The sequence below is a fragment of the Xenopus tropicalis genome, chromosome 6 (genome assembly GCF_000004195.4).
Source record: "Xenopus tropicalis strain Nigerian chromosome 6, UCB_Xtro_10.0, whole genome shotgun sequence".
Taxonomy (NCBI): domain Eukaryota; kingdom Metazoa; phylum Chordata; class Amphibia; order Anura; family Pipidae; genus Xenopus; species Xenopus tropicalis.
Window position 1 is genome coordinate 104,406,811 of NC_030682.2, and position 22,278 is coordinate 104,429,088.

The window sequence follows — 22,278 nt, forward strand, 5'->3', positions numbered from 1 at the left end:
TTCGACTTGATCTGACAGAGTTACACTGTGTGTGTGGGTAATCATGCCATCTTCTGGTTGGTCATAAATTGCTGTGAAAAACCTGCTTGGAGAGGAAACAGGAATTACTACAAACACCAGATCTCAACCCTATTGGGCACCTGAGGGAAAAGCTTCTCCATAATGTCAGAGAAAAATGCCCTAAAAGCTACTGGCACCTATGGGAAGAGATACAGAAGGTGGGAGTTAAAATACACCCTGAATATGCCAGCTGCTTGCTAGAATGCTGATGCCTGCAAAGCTGAGATTGCTGCAAATGGAGCTGCAATGTTGTTCCAAGCTGCAGGTTATAAGGCTAATGCTGGTGCACATCAGTTTTACTACACTGGAACATTCTCAAATGGATTGAGATTAAAGCTTTGACTTGGCCATTGCAGAGGCTTTTTCCCTTGGCCTTTCCAGTGTTAAGGTGGCCTTACATCCACTCGTTTGGCAGATAGCAACGTGTATGGCCACCTTATTGCTGCTTCTCTTGCAGTATTTTTACCTGTATTATACACCCTCTATTCTTTCTTCTGCCCTTACTCTGCTGATGATGTGTAATCTACAGTGGTGTGAAAAACTATTTGCCCCCTTCCTGATTTCTTATTCTTTTGCATGTTTGTCACACAAAATGTTTCTGATCATCAAACACATTTAACTATTAGTCAAAGATAACACAAGTAAACACAAAATGCAGTTTTTAAATGAGGGTTTTTATTATTTAGGGAGAAAAAAAATCCAAACCTACATGGCCCTGTGTGAAAAAGTAATTGCCCCCTGAACCCAATAACTGGTTGGGCCACCCTTAGCAGCAATAACTGCAATCAAGCGTTTGCGATAACTTGCAACAAGTCTTTTACAGCGCTCTGGAGGAATTTTGGCCCACTCATCTTTGCAGAATTGTTGTAATTCAGCTTTATTTGAGGGTTTTCTAGCATGAACCGCCTTTTTAAGGTCATGCCACAACATCTCAATAGGATTCAGGTCAGGACTTTGACTAGGCCACTCCAAAGTCTTCATTTTGTTTTTCTTCAGCCATTCAGAGATGGATTTGCTGGTGTGTTTTGGGTCATTGTCCTGCTGCAGCACCCAAGATCGCTTCAGCTTGAGTTGACAAACAGATGGCCGGACATTCTCCTTCAGGATTTTTTGGTAGACAGTAGAATTCATGGTTCCATCTATCACAGCAAGCCTTCCAGGTCCTGAAGCAGCAAAACAACCCCAGACCATCACACTACCACCACCATATTTTACTGTTGGTATGATGTTCTTTTTCTGAAATGCTGTGTTACTTTTACGCCAGATGTAACGGGATACGCACCTTCCAAAAAGTTCAACTTTTGTCTCGTCGGTCCACAAGGTATTTTCCCAAAACTCTTGGCAATCATTGAGATGTTTTTTAGCAAAATTGAGACGAGCCTTAATGTTCTTTTTGCTTAAAAGTGGTTTGCGCCTTGGAAATCTGCCATGCAGGCCGTTTTTGCCCAGTCTCTTTCTTATGGTGGAGTCGTGAACACTGACCTTAATTGAGGCAAGTGAGGCCTGCAGTTCTTTAGATGTTGTCCTGGGGTCTTTTGTGGCCTCTCGGATGAGTTGTCTCTGCGCTCTTGGGGTAATTTTGGTTGGCCGGCCACTCCTGGGAAGGTTCACCACTGTTCCATGTTTTTGCCATTTGTGGATAATGGCTCTCACTGTGGTTCGCTGGAGTCCCAAAGCTTTAGAAATGGCTTTATAACCTTTACCAGACTGATAGATCTCAATTACTTTTGTTCTCATTTGTTCCTGAATTTCTTTGGATCTTGGCATGATGTCTAGCTTTTGAGGTGCTTTTGGTCTACTTCTCTGTGTCAGGTAGCTCCTATTTAAGTGATTTCTTGATTGAAACAGGTGTGGCAGTAATCAGGCCTGGGGGTGACTACAGAAATTGAACTCAGGTATGATAAACCACAGTTAAGTTATTTTTTAACAAGGGGGGCAATCACTTCTTCACACAGGGCCATGTAGATTTGGAGTTTTTTTCTCCCTTAATAACGTAACCCTTCATTTAACAACTGCATTTTGTGTTCAATTATGTTATCTCTCACTAATAGTTAATGGTTTTTGATGAGCAGAAACATTTAAGTGTGACAAACATGCAAAAGAATAAGAAATCAGGAAGGGGGCAAATAGTTTTTCACACCACTGTATATATAAAGATACCTGTATTATACACCCTCTATTCTTTCTTCTGCCCTTACTCTGCTGGTGATGTGTAATTTAGATATAATTATAGAGATAACACAATCTTAGATAAGCAAAGTCCATTTTATTGTTAAATGAGCGCAATATCAGTTGCTGCTGCCACAACCCTTTTTGACATAACATTTGATGTGGATCACAGTTAATCACATATAGACTTTCCTATTTGCTGTATGTAAAGTAAAGCCATGACACAATACTATCAAAAAGGGATAAAACAGCTTGCACAGACAGAAATATTTGAAGTGCCCTGATAAATGCATGCAGCCTGCACTGTTTTATGTCATATACTCATATGGCCTTGGCTATAATTTTGCATATAAATGGATTAACACCAGCCTCAGAACTAGCACACGTACAGCAGGAAAAGCAACTTTTAAGGACCCATAGTGCTAAATATGGAAAAATATGCGGACCCTTACTGTTTTGCCAATAAACACCTCTGAGTTATCAGGGTTTAATGAGAAATTCCCACACATTAGCATACAAACTGATTGATGACAATATAAAATCTACTGAAAACTGGAATGCTTTATAGCTACAAGCATTAGTAATGTGTCATCTCTTTATCCCACATTTATCTGTTTTACCATATATTTAATGGGTGAATTCTACCAAAATAAAGAGGTCATACAAACACATTGATATGATTCATGTATCCTTGGGCTGAATAACAGAGATACAAGTCATTGGGGTGAAGGGGTACATCGAGTCCGACAGCCCTGGTCTCTGTTGTGAGTAGAGCTACAGAAATGTCAAACTTAATTTTAAATGCAGAAGAAAAACAGATCAATATTGTTAAATAAATTAAAAGTTGTGAACTTATTAATGCTTTTAAAATATATTCACAAATAAGTTAATTAACTGCTTTTTTCGGAATGGTAATCAGGGTTCAAATGAAAGATTAGCTAGTGCAGGTATAACATGAGTGTGGCTAATGGTAAAACAGTAGCCCCTAAGAAAAAAAAAAAAAAGGAATAAGCATTTACCGATTGGTTAGGAGACCTCAGGAAAATTTTATTCATCTTATTAAATTACTAGAGAGATGAATAAATGTGAATAATTGATAAGGATATTAGCACTGGAAGAATTAACAGTCAGTAATATTGAAGTGTTTAGGATCAATTTATTACCCCAAAATTTCCAATGATAATTGCAGCTCGCGCTCGACTCAGTGTTCTCAACTAATGTCAATGGGAAGCAGCCCCCAATCAAACCCTCTCTGTGCCACGGCACTATAAGAGAATAATATGCATGCCTTTGCCAAGAAAGGCTTTGGTTCTGGTACCATTACACTATATGGTGTGTAATCAATAATAACATACAAGATTAAATATATATATATCTCATTTATATACATGTCCAGCCAAAGCTATATGCAGACAGAAACCACATCTGATTTATATATTTTGTAGCTGTTACACAATCACGTACTTCCAGTAATTTACAAAATAACACAACTAATAACATTTGTACAAATGGACTGATCTGAAGCACAGAAAAATTTAGGATGAAATAATTTAATAAAATGATGTTATGTCCAAAAATCTTTTCTTAGTTAATACATGGGCGGAGTTATGTGCTGACCCTCGACACAGTATCGATCCAGGCGGTTTGCTTGGTTACATAATGGTATCAGCAACAAACAGAATGTGTGGAACAGCATATTTTTTTCCCAAATGATCACTTGTGCTCCTGAATAGCATCGCACAGGAGTCCAACTTCCTTATATATGGTGTACTTGATGCTGTAAACACATTTTTGAAGCAATAGGTTGAAGTTAACACAGGCCGCCTGAATATTCATCATCCTCTTCCGCAGCTTGAGCCCCACCTTGAGCTTGCCTTGTTTCTGTGACCGATGGAGGTGCAGAAGACTTCTTTTTGTTTCCACCACCAGGAACAGCAAGGCTCAAAGCAAGTTTTGCATACTAGCATGAAAAGAGAGAATATTCATATTCAAATATTGAAAAAGGTATTCCCTAGTATACCTATGTTAAACTAATGCAGTGCTGTCCAATTGGTAGCCCGCGGGCTGCATCCGGCCCATGGTCCCCCTCCGAGTGGCCCCCAACCTGTCTTCTGCTGTGACTGCTTACATATGTGTAAGGTTTAAATTGTATCAGTACTGAGATTAACTGGCCCCATGCATTGTTCACACAATCTTCAACATTGTTTACCTGTTCACACCTCAGACGGACTGTAGGAGCAGTGCCAGCATTGTATCACTGTAGGTACTGCCTGCCCTATGCTGCCTGTGTGTGCCATACTCTGCCTGCCCTACCCTGCCTATGTGTGCCATACTCTGCCTGCCCTACCCTGCCTGTGTGTGCCTTACTCTGCCTGACCTATGCGGCCTGTGTGTGAGATACTCTGCCTGCCCTATGATGGCTTTGTTTTCCATACCCTGCCTGCCCAATGCTGCCTGTTTGTGCCATATTCTGCCTGCACTATGCTGCCCATGAGTGCCATACCCTGACTGCCCAATGCTGCCTGTGTGTGCCGTACTCTGCCTGCCCTATGCTGCCTGTGTGTGCCATACTCTGCCTGCCTTATGCTGCCTATGAGTGCCATACTCTGCCTGTCCTATGCTGCCTATGAGTGCCATACCCTGCCTGCCCTATGCTCCCTGTGGGAGCTGAACCTGACAGGGGTTTGTTCTGGGAGTTTGTTAGCATAATTACAGGCCTTAGGGACCTTATAATGACTATTTAGTCATTATAAGGTCCCTAAAGCGTGTAATTATGTGCTCGGGGTTGCTGTGCTATCCACAGGAGGCATATGGATTTAAGGGTGTAGCTTAATATGACATAATATAATTCTTTCACATATGAATGAAATGTGATATCCCTACAGTGAGCACCAACCATTTTGGTTTTTGCTGTGCTACCACCATTAGTGTGGGTATAGTCTTAAAAGCTCTTGTGATAACATGGGTGTGGTTTGAAGTGTGTGCAGTTTAAAAAAAAAGGGGGTGGTCAAAACCAGCTTTCATTATCAGCCCCCCACCATGTAGGTTAGAAAAATTTCGGCCCTCGGTACCACAGAAATTGGACAGCACTAGATTAACAGAATCACTGGATGTGAATGGATAATTATTTACCTTTTAATTTCTTCCCTAAAGGTGGCCATACGCGGGCCAATTTTAGCTGCCGATATCAGTCCTTTAGACCTATTTGGCAACTTATCTGCCAGTGTATGGGCACTACTGATGGGCCCCTCGATCAGGAAGGTTTTTCTGTTGGATTGGGGACTGAATCAACTCGTTGATGCAGTCCCCAAACAGACGGCGCCTATACCTGGTGTTTTAATTGAATTGTGTCGCCCTAGGGCCAAATTAGTGCAATATCGCCCACCCGTAGGTGATCTCGCCAAGCAAGCAGATCTTTCAGTGTATGGCGACCTTAAGGATGATGACACATGAGGGCGACTAATCTCTTGAAAATGTTCTCTCGCCGGCAATATTGTAAAACTCCAGTCAGAAAACATATGCAGCATTTTGTTTTTTCAAAGTCACCCGAAGTTTCCTCATGAGGCAACTTCATAAAAACAAAGCACCTTGTATGTTTTACCACCGGCAATTTACATTATTACCAGTAAGAAAGCATTTCGGGGAGATTAGTCACCCATGATAGCATAACATTTATTTTGGGTGACTAATCTCCCAGTGTGCCAGTACCCTCAAAGGGCTCAGCAAAGGTAACAGTGTAGATAGAGCGGGGCGTGTGCACTGATAATGTTGTAGTACAATTTCTAAACAACTCTGGCCCAACACTGGAGCAAGCCTTAACTTCTATAGGATCTTGTATAAATTGGTCAAAAGGCAGCCATATGTCTTCCTATCCACTCATTAGGCAAGGTCACCAAGCGGGTCTTTACCCCATGTGGTTACCTTGGTAAGCAGCCATCATTATAAGCACTGATTTAGCAATCTTGTTGTTCATGTTACTTGGCAGCCGCTACAGCAGAGACTGTTGAGCGCACAGGAGCGGGTAAGATCAATACTATGTATTTTAGCAAATATAGTGATTTAGGGGACTTCCCAAAGCTAAGAATTTTTACATTGGATTATTTTGTGGCATATACCCACTAGTGACATTCATTCATTTATAGTTTAACTGGTTATTATATTTATATCAATTGTGGTCACAACTTTTTAAGAATTAACAATTAAAATTGTTATGTAATATTATACTATTACTATTAAGGGGGAGCTGTTACCCTAATTCCAAATTCCTTTCTATTGTGTTTATCAAGCAAAATAAATGTCACAACACTACATGATCTATTTAAATCTTGTTTCCTTTAAGTCTTGGAATTCACAATTGCTGTAAGTAGGCAGGTGCCATTCGAGGACGCTGTTATTAAGGCAAGCTTTGCATTGTTACCCCAATATCTTGCTTATGCTCCAGAATGGGGGACCTAATGCCCATACCCATCCACAGGATACACAATTACAGGCCATTAGGAGGGAAGGGGTATGAGAGGAGTGCAGTGACATCTAGCAAGCGCAGAATGAAAAGGGAAAGTTATCGCCTGTCCCACCTCTATTTTGAGGCACAAAGGCAGGGCAAGCAATATGATTGACAGCTGAGATTTTTGAATACCTTCATAAAAGATATGGATGTTTTAATAAAAACAGTTTTTTGTGTCTGAATGGTAGGTCCCCTTTAAATAGTATGATTTTATGAGTTGAGGTAGGCAGGCCAAAGTATTCATTTACTGAGTGCAGCAGTAAGGCTCACCACTGATATGATTTTATTCATGTTTGGTGTTTGCATGACTGTTCTTGGGATATGACAAATGCCTAGCTACAGAATGCTTGGTTACAAGACCAATATTTGTTCACATAATTTGCAAAGCACTGCATTTTGAGGATGACTAGATTCATAAAATATATTTACAATATTTTAACTTACATCATTATCCATGTATTTAAAAAGAGGGGAATTGCAAACTTCAGACACTTGGTCCAGGTCCTGTTGATCATATCCTTCCAAAAGCTGTTCCAAAGCAACGCAGTCCTCACTCCCACTGAATCCAGGTATACTGGAACAACAGCATGCATTTAATAATTCCATTCTAAGATATTAAATACACTACCCTGTTATAACAGTGTCTTAGTGCGCCTGTCAGCCCTAATGTACATCTTAGAGCCATATATACCGTTTAACCACAAGCAGACATAAACTCTTCTTGCCAATCTTTGTCAACTTTGGAATAAATAGATCCATTTTTAACAAATAGGACTTCAAACTAAATTGATTTATAATCTCATTAAGAAACTACTTTTTAAAGAACTTAGAAGTTCTACAGGTGAACTGCATGATGCAGGTTATCCATTTAATCACCTTCCATCTGCTTCTTTTGATCGCTTCTCTCCAAAATTTTAAGCAATTTTGTACAGGGAACTTCATTGAGTGCCACCATGCATTCTCAGCACTTTTCTATATATACGTATTTTTTGCTCATTTATGTAGAGCCCTGTATTCATAAGGGTCTGCTAGAGGCAAAACTTGGAAGTCACTCAGATGCCCTATAAGTTGTGTGATAGGAACTAGGACCCCTGTACTTTCTGGCAGACAGCCCTTAGAGCTCTAGCACTTACAGCAGGCCACTTGATAAACCCCTATATAAGCTTAATTCTATTCCTTCATCTGTGAAGTACTGCATGATACCGTAGTGCTTCATCATATATTTATAAAGAATATGTAAAACAGGTGTTCAGCAGTGAGAAGACATTACAAAGGGTGCATGAACATATTCACCTTAATCAGAGAACATTTTCACTCACCTGTAGCTTTCTCTGACACATTTCTCAGCAGCAACAAAGTCATTCCTATGAAGATGCACTAACACCTGAGCAATAGTTTTCTTTAAAAAAAAAACAAAAAAATGTGAAGAATGTCAGACCTCTTCTATTACAATGCTGTCCAGCTGTTTTAATCAGTTGCTTTGTTATCATATACAACATGTTTAAATAATCATGATGTCATGCAAAAAAGGTCTAAGAAGCCAGTACGCAACATTTAGCACTATGACCTAAAGGAGCCCTGACCAAAGGATGGACCTCAAAGAGGTTCAGGTATGGGACCCGTTATCCAGAATGCTTGGGACCTGGGGTTTTCCGGATAAGGGGTCTTTTCATAATTTAGATCTCCTAACTTAAGTCTGCTAATAAAATTATTTAAACAGTAATTAAACCCAATACAATTGTTTTGCCCTTCAATAAGGATTAATGATATCTTAGTTGGGATCATGTACAAGTTCAACTACTGTTTTATTATTATAGAGAAAAAGGAAATCATTTTTTAAAATGTGAATTATTTGATTAAAATGGAGTCTATGGGAGATGGCCCTTCCGTAATTCTGAACTTTCTGGATAATGGGTTTCCGTATAAGGGGTCCGATACCTGTACTTGTAACTAATGATAATAAAGATACCAGAATGTGCACAAAGTGTTTAATATGTATGGTGTTAGGATGTGTGCAACAAAATAAAAGCCTTGTTTATAAATCTATAGAAGCTATATAAGCAAGAAAAATAGATACAAGAGAAATGATAAAAATAGTTGTGTGGAGGACATGGAAATTATTCATTTGATCCAAATCCATACCTTATAACAAGTTGGATAATTCTCTATTTCTTTATACATATTCTTTTCCTTCTGAATAGATGCTACAGCTTCATCTAATCTAAAAGCATAAATGAAAATATCATACAGATGCAGATACATAAGAGAAATATAACAAATATAATAGAAGCATGGCACTGACCAATAATACATTAAAAACACAGCTCTCAAGGACACTATACTGAGCAAATGACTTTCTTCAACTGTGCCTCCTAGAGATGCACTCTGTATAGGCTGTAAGCAATATCCTCTAAGCCAGTGCTGTCCAACTGGGCGACCCCCCTCTGTGTGGCCCCCCACCTGTCTGGCTGCTTTGATGGCTTACCTTTGTGTAAGCTTTAAATGGTATCAGAACTGAAATTAACTGCCCCCCTGCATGGTTCTCACCTCAGATTCAGGCTGTAATCCCCCTGTATTGTTTGAAGATGTAATCCCCTGTGTTTTTCACACCTTTTAGTTTCTGCATTGTTCACCCCCTGCAGTGTTCACACCTCAGGCTCAGGCTGTAATCACCCACATTGTTCATCTGTTCACACCTCAGACATTGTATGTACACACAGACACCATAGGGTAGGCATAGTATGGCACATAGGCAGCATAGGGCAGGGAGGGTATGGCACACACAGGCAGCATAGGGCAGGCAGAGTATGGCACACACAGGCAGCATAAGAGAGGCAGAGTATGGCACACACAGGCAGCATAAGAGAGGCAGAGTATGGCACACACAGGCAGCATAGGGTAGGCAGAGTATGGCACACACAGGCAGCATAGGGTAGGCAGAGTATGGCACACACAGGCAGCATAGGGTAGGCAGAGTATGGCACACACAGGCAGCATAAGGGAGGCAGAGTATGGCACACACAGGCAGCATAGGGCAGGCAGAGTATGGCACACACAGGCAGCATAGGGTAGGCAGAGTATGGCACACACAGGCAGCATAAGGGAGGCAGAGTATGGCACACACAGGCAGCATAAGGGAGGCAGAGTATGGCACACACAGGCAGCATAGGGTAGGCAGAGTATGGCACACACAGGCAGCATAGGGTAGGCAGAGTATGGCACACACAGGCAGCATAAGGGAGGAAGAGTGCTGCCTGTGTGTGCCATACTCTGCCTGCCCTATGCTGCCTGTGAGAGGTAAACCTGGCAGGGGTTTGTTCTGGGAGTTTGTTAGTAGTTGGAAATAGTCAATAAATGGTCCCTAAGGTGTGTAGGTCCCTAATGTGTGTAATTATGTTGCTGGGGGTTGCTGTGCTATCCACAGGGGTGGAGGAGGCATATGGATTTAAGGGTGTGTCTTAATGACATAATATGACATAATATAATTCTTTCATAAATGAATAACTGTTGATATCCCCGCAGTGAGGACCAAGCATTTGGGTTTTTGCTGCACTACCACCATTGTGATAAAATGGGTGTGGTTTGAAGTGGGTGTGGTTCAAAAAAAGGGGAGTGGTCAAAACTGGCTTCCATTAGTGGCCCTCCACCATATATCCTAGAGAAATTCCGGCCCTCGGCACCCCAGAAGTTGGACAGCACTGCCCTAAGCTATGCAAGCACATCCAATTTGATACCAGTAAGCACAGCAAATTGTGGTGGGCACAATGAACTTTGTTTGAAAAGACATCATTTTGTTCAAATTATGTTGACCCACTCACTTCTATGTACACATAGTTTACAAAGGGTGCACCAAAGATAATTTATTAGCACAAAGCACATTAGCACAAATCCAAAAATAAACGCGGGAACATTGGCTGTAAGTAATCTCAGGATAATATATCAGATATATATTTCAATTTAAAGTTAATCAGTCCCACAAACAGAGAAGTATAGGTGTTGATTATACTAAATTATATACAATGGCTGACCATGCTTGCTCATATTTCCTTGTTAGTTCAACAGTAGACAGCTACAATAATGATGCATCATTTGTTTCATAAAAAATACCAACAAAATAATAAAATGCATGACTGTGGTTATTTAGTAAATAAACAAGCTATTCATAAAATACTACCTACAATTATTGTTTACTATAGCTGCAGTATAGATGCAGCTAATTCTGTTAAATTGGAGAAAAATGAAAATACTTAAGTTTTTACTTTATATATACACATTACCTGCGAGCTCTTACTAGAAGTCTTGATGCCTTCCCTAAAAGTTCCACAGCCTGACGTAACCGTTCTTCATTCTGAATGGGAGAAAATATCCACTTGAAAGCAATAATGGCTGCAATCACACCAATGTTTCATTACATTGAAGTTAATGAAATCCTTTTATCAGTAAGACTTTCTTCGAGAATCTTGTAACTGATCAGTTCAGCTCAGAACCAAACAAAAGGCTAACATTATAAAAAACATACATGGAGTCAAACATAAAATTTTCTTCTACCATTAAGGGTGCAGGCGTCCCACACTGACTTATATTATCCCATTTTACAGTAATGGGCACACTATACAAACCCACCTCAAAAACAGATGCAGATTGTTGATAGAGTTGAACTGCCTTTTCCAGGTTCACAAGCTCTATTAGTCTAAAATAAAACAAAAACAGCAGGATTATTAAGATTGATGGAAAACATTGTAAAAATGAACATAAACATCAGTTACTCACTTCCCAGCCCGCTCCAGTGCCATAGCAGCCGTGTCGGGAGTTCCATTCTCCAGATACATCATGCTGGCTTTTTCTATCAGCTGGACTGCTTCTGGGAGTTTTTGCATCTCCTTTAGTAAATGCATAAATGAGAAAATGTTTTTACCATATCCTGTCTGATCAAGCCCTGTTTAAAACCAAACTCATGCCAAAACTCATAGGCTAAGATCATTTGGTAACTCTGATCCCCAGTTGTGACTGAATCAAACACCCACTAAGATTAAGACCAATGGCAAACATAACATTCCTCTTCTGGTGTATTTCAGCTGGCTGAAAAATGACAGATACTGCTATATTACTAAAAAACTAAGTATTTGAACACCCTGCGATTTTCACATTGTAGGTGCATTCCCACTGTGAGAGACAGCATTTAAAAAAAAATTCAGGAAATCACATTGTATGATTTTTAAAGAATTTATTTGTATTGCACTGCTGCACATACGTACTTGAACACCTGGCAATTAGCAAAAATTCTGGCTCTCAAAGACCTGTTACTCTGCCTTTAAAAAGTCCACCTCTACTCCACTCAATCTAAATTAGTAGCACCTGCCTGAGCTCTTTAAATACACCTGTCCACCCCACAGTCAGTCAGACTCCAACTACTACCATGGGCAAGATCACAGAGCTGTCAAAAGACACCAGAGACAAAATTGTGGACCTTCACAAGGCTGGAAAGGGCTACGGGGCAATTGCCAAGAAGCTTGGTGAAAATAGATCAACTGTTGGAGCAATTGTTAGAAAGGCTAAAGACAACTGTCAGTCTCCCTTATCACTGATGATAAGAAAGGTGAGGAATCAGCCCAGAACTACAAGGGAGGAGCTGGTCAATGACATGAAGAGAGCTGGGACCACAGTTTTTAAAGGTCACTGCCAGTAGAACACTACGCCGTCATGGTTTCAAATTATGCATTGCACGGAAGGTTCCCCTGCTCAAGTCATCACATGTCCAGGCCCGTATGAAGTTTGCCAATGACCATCTGGATGATCCAGAGGAGGCATGGGAGAAAGTCATGTGGTCAGATGAGACCAAAGTAGAACTTTTTGTGAAGCATGGGGGTGGTAACATCATGCTATGGGGGTGCTTTTCTGCAAAGGGGACAGGACGACTGCACTGTATTAAGGAGAGGATGAATGGGGTCATGTATTGTGAGATTTTGGGCCACAACCTCCTTTCCCTCAGTCAGAGCATTGAAGATGGGTCGTGGCTGGGTCTTCCAACATGACAAAGACCCGAAGCACACAGCCAGTATGACCGGAGTGTCTCTGTAAGAGGCAAATTAAGGTTCTGGAATGGCCTAGCCAGCTAGCTAGCTCCAGTCCCCTAAATCCAATAGAAAATCTTTGGAGGTAGCTGAAACTCCATGTTGCTCAGCGACAGCCCCGAAACCTGACAGATCTAGAGGAGATCTGTGTGGAGGAGTGGGCCAAAATCCCTGTTGCAGTGTGTGCAAACCTGATCAAGAACTACAGGAAACGTTTGACCTCTGTAATTGCAAACAAAGGCTTCTGTATCAAATATTAACACTGATTTTCTCAGGTGTTCAAATATGTATGTGCAGCAGTGCAATACAAATAAAATCATACAATGTGATTTCCTGAATTTTTTTTTTTTTTTTAAATGCTGTCTCCCACAATGTGCACCTACAATGTGAATTTCACACCCCTCCATGATTTTTAAGTGGGAGAACTTGCAAAGGTGAACTCGCAGGGTGTTCAAATACTTATGTTCCTCACTATATATATATATATATATACACATCTCTTGTCACATAGGAACCCCAGGTTCAAAGTTTTGTTGTTTAAAGGGATTTTATAATGAACAATGATGTAAACACATCTCTTTCACTGTTTCAATTGGTACTTTTGGCCTGCAGTCTAAGAATGCTTTTATTTAGTATTCTACTTTTATGGGATTTTGATCTCTCTTTTCATAAATATTGTTTAGCGACATTGGGCTTTCAAAGGCATATGTATTTTGGTGCAAGACATGTATGTTTTTGCATACATGCAGTCATATATCTTGTTACAGAAATGAAAAGACACTAAATTTCTGAAAGATTTAGAAAGTTGACATGAAAAACCAAATGTAGTTCTCTAAAGGTAAACTCGAAGTCCCCCACCAAAAAACAGCACAAAATATTCAAAAACTCATTGACATTTAAAACAAATAAAGGTGATATTCAGATGGAAGTGAAAGTGTTAACATACAGCAAAACAATGACTACAACTGCCACAGATGATCAGCACATCTAAATACTGGACCATTTAGGACAGCCCAGGCTGGTATGGGCCAGGTGTGCTGGGCAGAAAACTATAAGGAATCAAACCAAAATATGGGAGAAACCTCATCTTTTCTCAGTTTAACATATTTGTCATGAAGGCATCTCATTTGTGCTTTCTAAAAAAAATCACAAGCAACACAAGCAAGTTTTTGGTGAAGGTTTTACATTTGCAGAAAGCACCAGATGTTTGTCAAAAGAATTTGTAGTATAACATGTATACACATATACCTTTAGCATCATTCCAGCTTGTTCATAAGCTCTAATAAAAGAAGAACCTCAATTAATATGGAAGCATAAACAGTAAAAATACATTTAATAAAACTGCACAATACTGCAAAATATTGGCAATACTGGTATCACACACACACGCACATTATCTTCACAAGTTATGAGAAAAACGAAGGAATGTGTCCCTGCTCTGGCACTTTCTGTCCTTGGTCAATCCCTTAATAGTGCCACGCAATATCTCCTGGGATGCTAGGCCAAGACTCATTGTGGCCTCTTTTTAGTAAACTGTTACACAATATGTTGGCAATAAGTGGCAATATAAAAGATTGTGCAAGTCAACCAGAAGAATACTGCCACATTAAACAAGTCAGTAACACAATTGTTCATCTTTTCAGAAAACAAATGCAATTAAAAAATAAATGAAAAAAAGCCCTTAGTGTTAAATGAGCAGTATATATTTCTACCATAATGAATGGAGCTTGAGCTAAACACAATTTTTGTCTAGTGTTTTAACTTAAAAAATATCCGGGGATTTTGCTTCTGCATTGGCTTGAATTTCCAGAGCTTAGAATTTAGGGGATTATCATTCTGAAACCAGCAGTGAGCATTTCCAGTGATTATCTCCCGACTGATTTGAGAACATGGAGATCAATTTAACACATTCTACGACCTGCCCTGTGAGTTTGAAATCACACAGGCACTGAACACTGGAATCTGACCCATATGCCACTGCCTTAAAGGAGAACTAAACCCTAAAGATGAATATGCCTAGAAATGCTTATACTAAACTGACTACACTAGCTTATAGTAGTAACAATATATGTCTTTACAGTTGGCATAGGGGCTCCCCATTTTGAACTGTCCAGAACAGTGCACATGCTCAATCTAAGCAGCTATTGAGAAGCTAAGGTTGTACAGGTTAATATCTCATTTAATTTTACATACATATACAAGGAACTCAGTGTGAGCAATGTAAATCCAGTGAAAGAACTGTATATGTCTCTGAACAATGCACCAACTGATTTCTCTAACTCTTTGTGCAGCCACACTACTAATGTGGGAGAATCTAGGGATGCCGCTGCAAATGCAAGTTCTTTATCTAGTGGAGAAATATTGCATTTATATCACAAAACAAGCAGTCCAGCTCTTGTTGAGCCAGAAGCAGCAGCAAATACAGTTTTAGGTTTGTGTGACGGTGTCCTCAGCAACAACTTTACTATGGGAAGCAGTGATGGCAATAATCAGGAGAAAGCTACAGCAACAACTTTTACACACCCAGAACAGAGTGTGTTGTTCAGCCAATTCAGACAATTACAGTCTCCCCTGGTTTATCTCATAGTGCTGTACAGGCATTAGATGTTTCTGATGCATGAAGCCTTAAAGGGTACCTTTACAAGCCCTTCCCTTGAACTCGGTTCCCACGATGCCCCGTGCAAAAAAAGCTGCTCCAATGGAGAAACACCCTCTCCCTGTCACTATGTGGACTTGCACCCCCCTCGCATGCGTGACGTGCTCTGTGTACCACAAGGCTCTTCAGCATGCTCGCGCAACGGATGCGCCGGTACTACTACTACTTGCCTCGAGTATAAGCCTAGGATTCCTTTTTTAGCACATTTTGAGTGCTGGAAAACTCGGCTTATACGGTATACAGTATATTGTGAGTCAGTCTCTAAGCTCAGTAACAGACAGCAGCACAGAGTATGTGGTGGGAATTGGCAGAAAAGAAGATGGGGAGCTACTAGGGCATTTTGGAGGCACTGATCTTGTGGGTTGTGGTTGCCTTGGGCTGGAACATAAGCCCAAAACATAATGTGCACCATTTCTAGCGTATTTCTTAAGTTAAAGGAGAACTAAATCCTAAAAATGAATATGGCTAAACATGCCATATTTTCTATAATAAACTTATTGAACCAGCGTAAAGGTTCAACATCTCTATATTAGTAATAATCCTGTAAATATAAATAAATCAGTAAATATCAGTGCTAGTATCTTTATTTCCATTTAATTCAAAAACAGTCTAAAATAACACTTACTTAGCAGCATGGAAAAGTCTGTAAAATTGAGTTAAGGACTGAAAATGTACCATGGGCTCTACAGATTTCCTACAGTCACACTATATTTTGCCCCCTAGAAACCCCCACATTTCTCCGATCCTCTGTAGAGAGCCATTCTCTTCAACACAATTCCTCTGATCCTACAGACACTGGACCCTGTGCTGTCCTATATGCATAACACTCCATGTTTGACACAGGACAATAACCCTTAAAAGGAAAATATAGCCCAGTTATTTACAATAAATTCAGTTAGGCTTATGTAAAAGACACCCTGATTTTAATTGTTTTTTCTTTAATAGAAATACTACTACTGACACTTAGGGGCACATTTACTAATCCGAAAGCGGCTGAATGCGTTTTTTTCGTAATGATCTGTATTTTTACGATTTCTTCGTCGCCGTCGCAAATTTTTCGCAAATTGACGCGTTTTTTTTTGTCGCCGTCACGACTTGTTTGCGAATTGTCGCGACTTTTTCGTCACCGTCACGAAAAATTCGGATTGGTTTTTCCGCCGTTTACTATAGCGCAATACGAAAAAATCGCGACGGCAATGAAAACAATTGCGCAAAATACGATAGTCGTAAAGGCGACGAAAAAGTCACGACGGCGACGAAAAAAACGCAAAAAATATGAAAAAGTCGCAGAATGTTCGTTTCCAATCCGATTTTTTCCCATTCGGGATTCGGATTCGTGGATTAGTAAATGTGCCCCTTAGAGTCATACAACCCCATCTTCACCTTGTGAAGTAATAGATTCTGGGATGTGAAGACCCTTTGCATTCCGGAGAACAAGTGACTGTTATCAAAAAGGGGCGCCTAACAACTGACAGTAGTAATTTACACTTTTATTGTCCTTTAATCTAGGGTATATGTGTTAAACACTCAAAAGGATACGCTTTGTTGTTTTCATACGATTCAGCTTCTTTTAAAAAGGCTTCTCTTGCTTGATCATATTGCTTGGCATTTTTAAAGGCAACCGCTGAAAAGTAAAATTATTGTTTCAGTATTTAAAATATATCTATTCAAAATTACTTTTCAATAAATAGCGTGCTGGAAATCCAATCTGCTTATTACTTCAAAAAATCTATAGTTGCAATACCCCCGTCAGTTGTATTAATTTATTGCTTTACTGTATAGCACTGTGTGCATAAGTAGCGCTTTATAAATGAAGATACACATACATACATACATACATACATACATACATAGTTCATGCTGAACACAGTAGTGAAAAATAAGAAGACTTTTAATTTATATTGGATCCCATCTGACTGGATAAGTTATTAAATTACCTCTCTCACACAAACAGACCGCCTGTACAAGTCCTCCTTTTCTAAGCCAAATACACAGGAAGCAATTAGGGAAAGGAATGGGTTTGTTTATTTAGAGAACATTATCTTATTAACATTGCTTATTCATAACAAGTGAGGTTTAATGTTAATGTGGTCATAAATGTGTAAAAGAAGACTAAAACGTATAATCACAGGGTGGTGCCAAATTGGTACTCACTTACCTGAGACACGGGCTGTTGCTCCTGTTCACAGAAAACTGCCCCGGCCAGTACTTCTGTAAGAGCACCACATCACAACCTTCATCTGCTTTTCACTGTGCTGCGCATAAGAATTTAAACCGGGACAGAGAAGAGCCGAAAACAGGAAGATGGTGGCAGCATGGCACTCTTGCAGTGGTTATCCAGGCCAGTGCAGTTTTCAGCAAACAAGAGCATTGTTCTGGGGTCTCAAGTAAGAGATTATAATTACTGGAGGGTGCCTAACATTCTGGCACCCACTTAGTGATGCATCTTTCTTAATAATTTAATAAAAGCATGATTCTCAGTGCAGATGGCAGGGTCAATATGCCCCGTTAATTTCAGCAGCATTTGCCTGGATCCGTAAGTGCACTCTCAGGTTAGATAATTGTAGCTCCCCAACAGAAGTATTTTCAAGACTTAAATCGCCTGGTCCACAAGGTTGCTTGTAAGTCTGATTAAATCTGAATGATTTACGACTGAAAATCGCTGCATTTAGCATCCGTTATTATGATTTATACATGGTGCTCACCAGACAGGACTAATCACTTCCAGACCTGTAACCAACTGCAAACAATTCCAGGGCACTTGGGATTCCTTGCAAAATTCTACTGTTAACATTTCAGTGCCACACAATTCTCAGAGAATAAAAAATGAGCCACATACAACTCAATGATTTAAACATCACAGGCCCTTACCAATCACCTTGTAGATAAAAATGAGAAACATGAGAGGGAAAAGGAATAATTAAGTCCTTTTGGCTACAACGTTCTCAGGGTATATATCCAATAGACACGTTGCTACCGATCCCATTCAGGATTTAATTTGTGAACATGATCAATAACTATATTGTGAAGATCATACATTTTTTGATTCATTTCTACAAATTAAGAGCTAAGGGATAGTAATACCGATTAATGAAGACCTTAGGGATATTCATCTCTTTTCAATTTACCTTCTTGAAAATACCCAACAGTTATCTCTATATAAAACCAGTGCTCTTACAGATCTTACAGATGCAATTAAATTTTATTACCCATTTGGAATACCAATCACATGTTTAAGATTTGTTTTGATTGAACACCAGTCACATAAAAACCCCCACAGGGCATTTTTAAGCAGGTAACCTGAAATGGGGTGAACAATGCTTAGCTCTTCATTGTACACAGATGAATCATCAAATTTAAGGTTTTCTTACTATGGTTATTGATCATGCTCCCAAATAAAATTGTAGAGGGAACCAGGAGCAATAAATCCTACAGAGAAAGTGCTTTCTGATATATACCCATGTGACACTGAAACCAAAAAGGGCTGAATGTTTCCTTTTTCCTCTTATGCTTTTAATCTGTAAGATATTTTGTAAAGAAAGGGCTAAGTGATTGTGCTGTGCAGGATGGGATGGGGGAGGCCTGTGATATTTAAATATTAAGTTGTATTTGTTTATTTTATATTATGAGAATGCTGTGGCTCTGAAATGTTATCATTATATATTTTTTAATTTTGCAGTCTGAATGAGTATCTGCTGCTCTGGATACTCCTGGACTTATAGCAGTGTGAGTGTTACACCATAGTTTGTATACAGCTGTAGCCTTTGTTACGAGCTAAGGGGAGTGAGACTAGACTGTGCTGTGGTTTCTGATAAGTGCACAACCAGCATGGTTCATAAAAGGGATTAACAAGCAGCCCAGTTCATGCCCAGTAGGACACTGATGATGCAGTATATTATGAAACACAGCTATGCACAAGTGTAAAGCAGTTTCAAAGGCATCATATTGTATCAAAAAAATTGATGCAGCCCCAGCATTTGTTAAAAAACATTTACATACCTGCCTTTGAATATTCAGAGGCTGCACTGTCATAATCAGGTTTCCACTTCAAAAAACTTGTCTTCAAGCTTCAAATTAACAATAAATAAATCATAGGCTACGTGCACTGTAATTTACATAGACAAAGATTACATAAAGTAAATTGAGAACGACCACCATGAAAAACTGTCAGTCCCCCTAAAAGGCAGCTGCCAACTCAACTTTGCAGGGGCAAAATAACTTCCCAAGTGCTAACAGCAAACAGATACATAGCTTATAAAAAATACATGAAGTTTATAAGTTCTTGTGATTGGAAATGAGCAGCTGGGCTAGTGTAAAAAAAAAAAAGGCACTTCCCAGAATGCAAATGGCTTAGCATTAAAGGAAAGACTGGCTCAGTATTATCAGGGAATTCTTCATCAGTCCCAGTGTTTAGTTATTATGCAAACTATTAATGTAAATATGTTAAATAAAATGACAGTTTAAATTAAAATGTCAAGACACATTGATAAAAATCTGTGGAACTTATGGAACTTAGAGCAATTAAAATATCAATCTATCAGGGTAACCACATAATTCCCATAATGACTGTACTTTTATACACTGTAATTTCCAGAACTGTATTTCCAGAATAGTTTCTAATCTATTTCACAGTGCCAGTGTTCTCCCAAACCTACAGGAGGCTGTGTTTGGCAATCCCTACAAAGCATACCTGCCATTAGGAACTTGTGGAATTCTGGTTATTGCAAACTATAACATGCAGCATTCCTTGTGAACAATTCTGGGAAGGCTATGAGCTATAGTTAGGAGCATGGTTCTGACCACTCTTTCTGCCAATAACCTGCAGCAAAGGCATAGGGACAAACCATAATGCAGAACACAGAAAGGTTGCCATTGTTTGGATGTTGCATTGTTGCAGTCTGTGCAATAATATCAGGAGCCAAATGTTGCCAAAGTGTGATATGAACTATATATTTGTTTATGTTTCATTATAAAGCCAAGTTCAGAGACCTTCTTGTTGTGACACTGGTCCTATAAAGATTTACATACAAACAAAAAACTGGAAGACAATGCCATTGCTAGAAATGAAATGGTCACTTAATTCTTTAAAATGAAAAGAGCAGAAATGAAAGCCAGGCTTATGCTGGCACATAATATGGAAAGACTGCTGACCTCATGAGCTATGGTTCTGCTGGCTCAGCTAGACCGTCTGTACCTGCACTCACTGAATAACAACAAAAGGTCTGCTATTGGGATACCTGCTGCTAGGAAACCTGTTATTAGCAGAAATGCCCATATTTATTGTCTGGGCAAAATAACAACAGCATGGTGATTGGAAGGCTAGCACCCTCATCTGATGGAATAGGGTAAATAATGGGATATCCTACCATTAACTCTCCAGCTCCTGCAACTCCCTGCATTCTTAGTATTTGGTTATTTGTGCCATACCCTGGGTACAGTCCCGGGGTACAGTTGTCACACAAGAAAATATTATTTCCTCTTAATGGGCCATAAGTTGCCGGTGCCAGTGCTCTCTATGCCTCAGACTGACAGAAAAGGAATTTGGAAAGGTGATTTGGAATAGTAATTTAAGCTCATTATACAATTCATGTTTCCTATATTAAGACAAGAAACAAATGAGGCGGCATAACCCAATGGCAGTCATTACTCCCTTATATTAACACAATACTTATAGCGCAGCAGCCCTTCCCTCTAAAGCCTTCCACACGTCGGGAAAATTCACACTGATCCCCCATGACTAAAAAGGCAAAGCGGTTTTGAGAATACACAAACAAGCTCCTCTGTCCCCTTCCCGGTGCCTTAATATTACCATTTTTCTGCTTTAGCTAGGTGCTCCAGCGCCTCATTGATCTTCTGAGCAGCCATGACACCACTAGCGACAGGCTCCTACGTCACCAGGTAGGAGGAGCCGCGCCGTGTCAGGCTTAGAGAGCTGTCATCTTCTGGGCCGCTCAGGGGGAATGACGCTGAGGGTTTGGCAGAGTGAAACTGTACGGTCGATGAGACTGCAGGCGGCCATCTTTGTTTTGGCAAAAACCATGCCGAGGTTTACTCTAAATTAGCGATGCACTTTTGTGTGGGAACAACGCGCCAAATCTCCGTTGCTAGGGTGGCCTTTGAGTGTAGGAGCGTTCGTTGGTAATACAATGCTATGTGCCTAAATGAGTGTGTCTCAGCATTTGTAGAAAAATATATTGCTTCTAATATGTTTAGTTACATTTTTAAAGTGAAAATGTTTTCAGCATATTAAATGTAGATGATAACAAAACTGGTTGTGAAAACCACATACCCTCTAAGTCCACCAGTGTACAGTTTTATGGCGATTCTTGGTTTGTAAAGGTCAAAAACCTGTGTAGGGACCCATAGGGTTAATATGCCCCTATGGCTTTAAGCCCTACATTTCTTCTTTTCCTGTTACTGGGCAAAGACCCGTGTATCATTTTTGGTATTAACATATACCCTGTTATTGGCCCAAGGCTAGACCACACCTTACCACACTTTCATACAGTGTTAGGAAAGGATGGGTTCTGCCTTCTTGGCCTGCAGCATTTTGTTCTGTGTGGAAGCTCATTGAAGCCTGGGATCCACACCAGCCCAGAAGTTTAGGCCCCAAGGGAGACCAGCACCCTTGGAAAAGTCGGGGAGCAGGGACCCCGTGAATGAGGGAACAGCTAGGCAGACTATATTGTGTCACAGCACGTATAACCACGTGAGATACACAGCTTATTTAGTAAGAGCAGTTTCTGGCTCCATCCAGGAGGATAGAGGATTAGTTCTCTTTTACAGGCACTGTTGCCTTATTGTAGGGACCACGGTTT

General features: G+C 39.9%; 1 protein-coding gene across 1 annotated transcript; it reads right to left on the reverse strand.

Annotated features, from left to right (window-relative positions):
- Positions 1-3,763: 3,763 nt before the first annotated feature.
- Positions 3,764-21,338, reverse strand: napg (N-ethylmaleimide-sensitive factor attachment protein, gamma). Its single transcript, NM_001114035.1, is given in 12 exon segments — positions 3,764-4,189; positions 7,178-7,307; positions 8,053-8,132; positions 8,876-8,954; positions 11,011-11,081; positions 11,357-11,423; positions 11,504-11,613; positions 14,053-14,083; positions 16,086-16,103; positions 17,000-17,084; positions 19,460-19,527; positions 21,270-21,338. Coding segments are annotated over 12 exon segments (945 nt in total). The 5' UTR covers positions 21,326-21,338; the 3' UTR covers positions 3,764-4,039.
- Between the last annotated feature and the right edge of the window lie 940 nt (positions 21,339-22,278).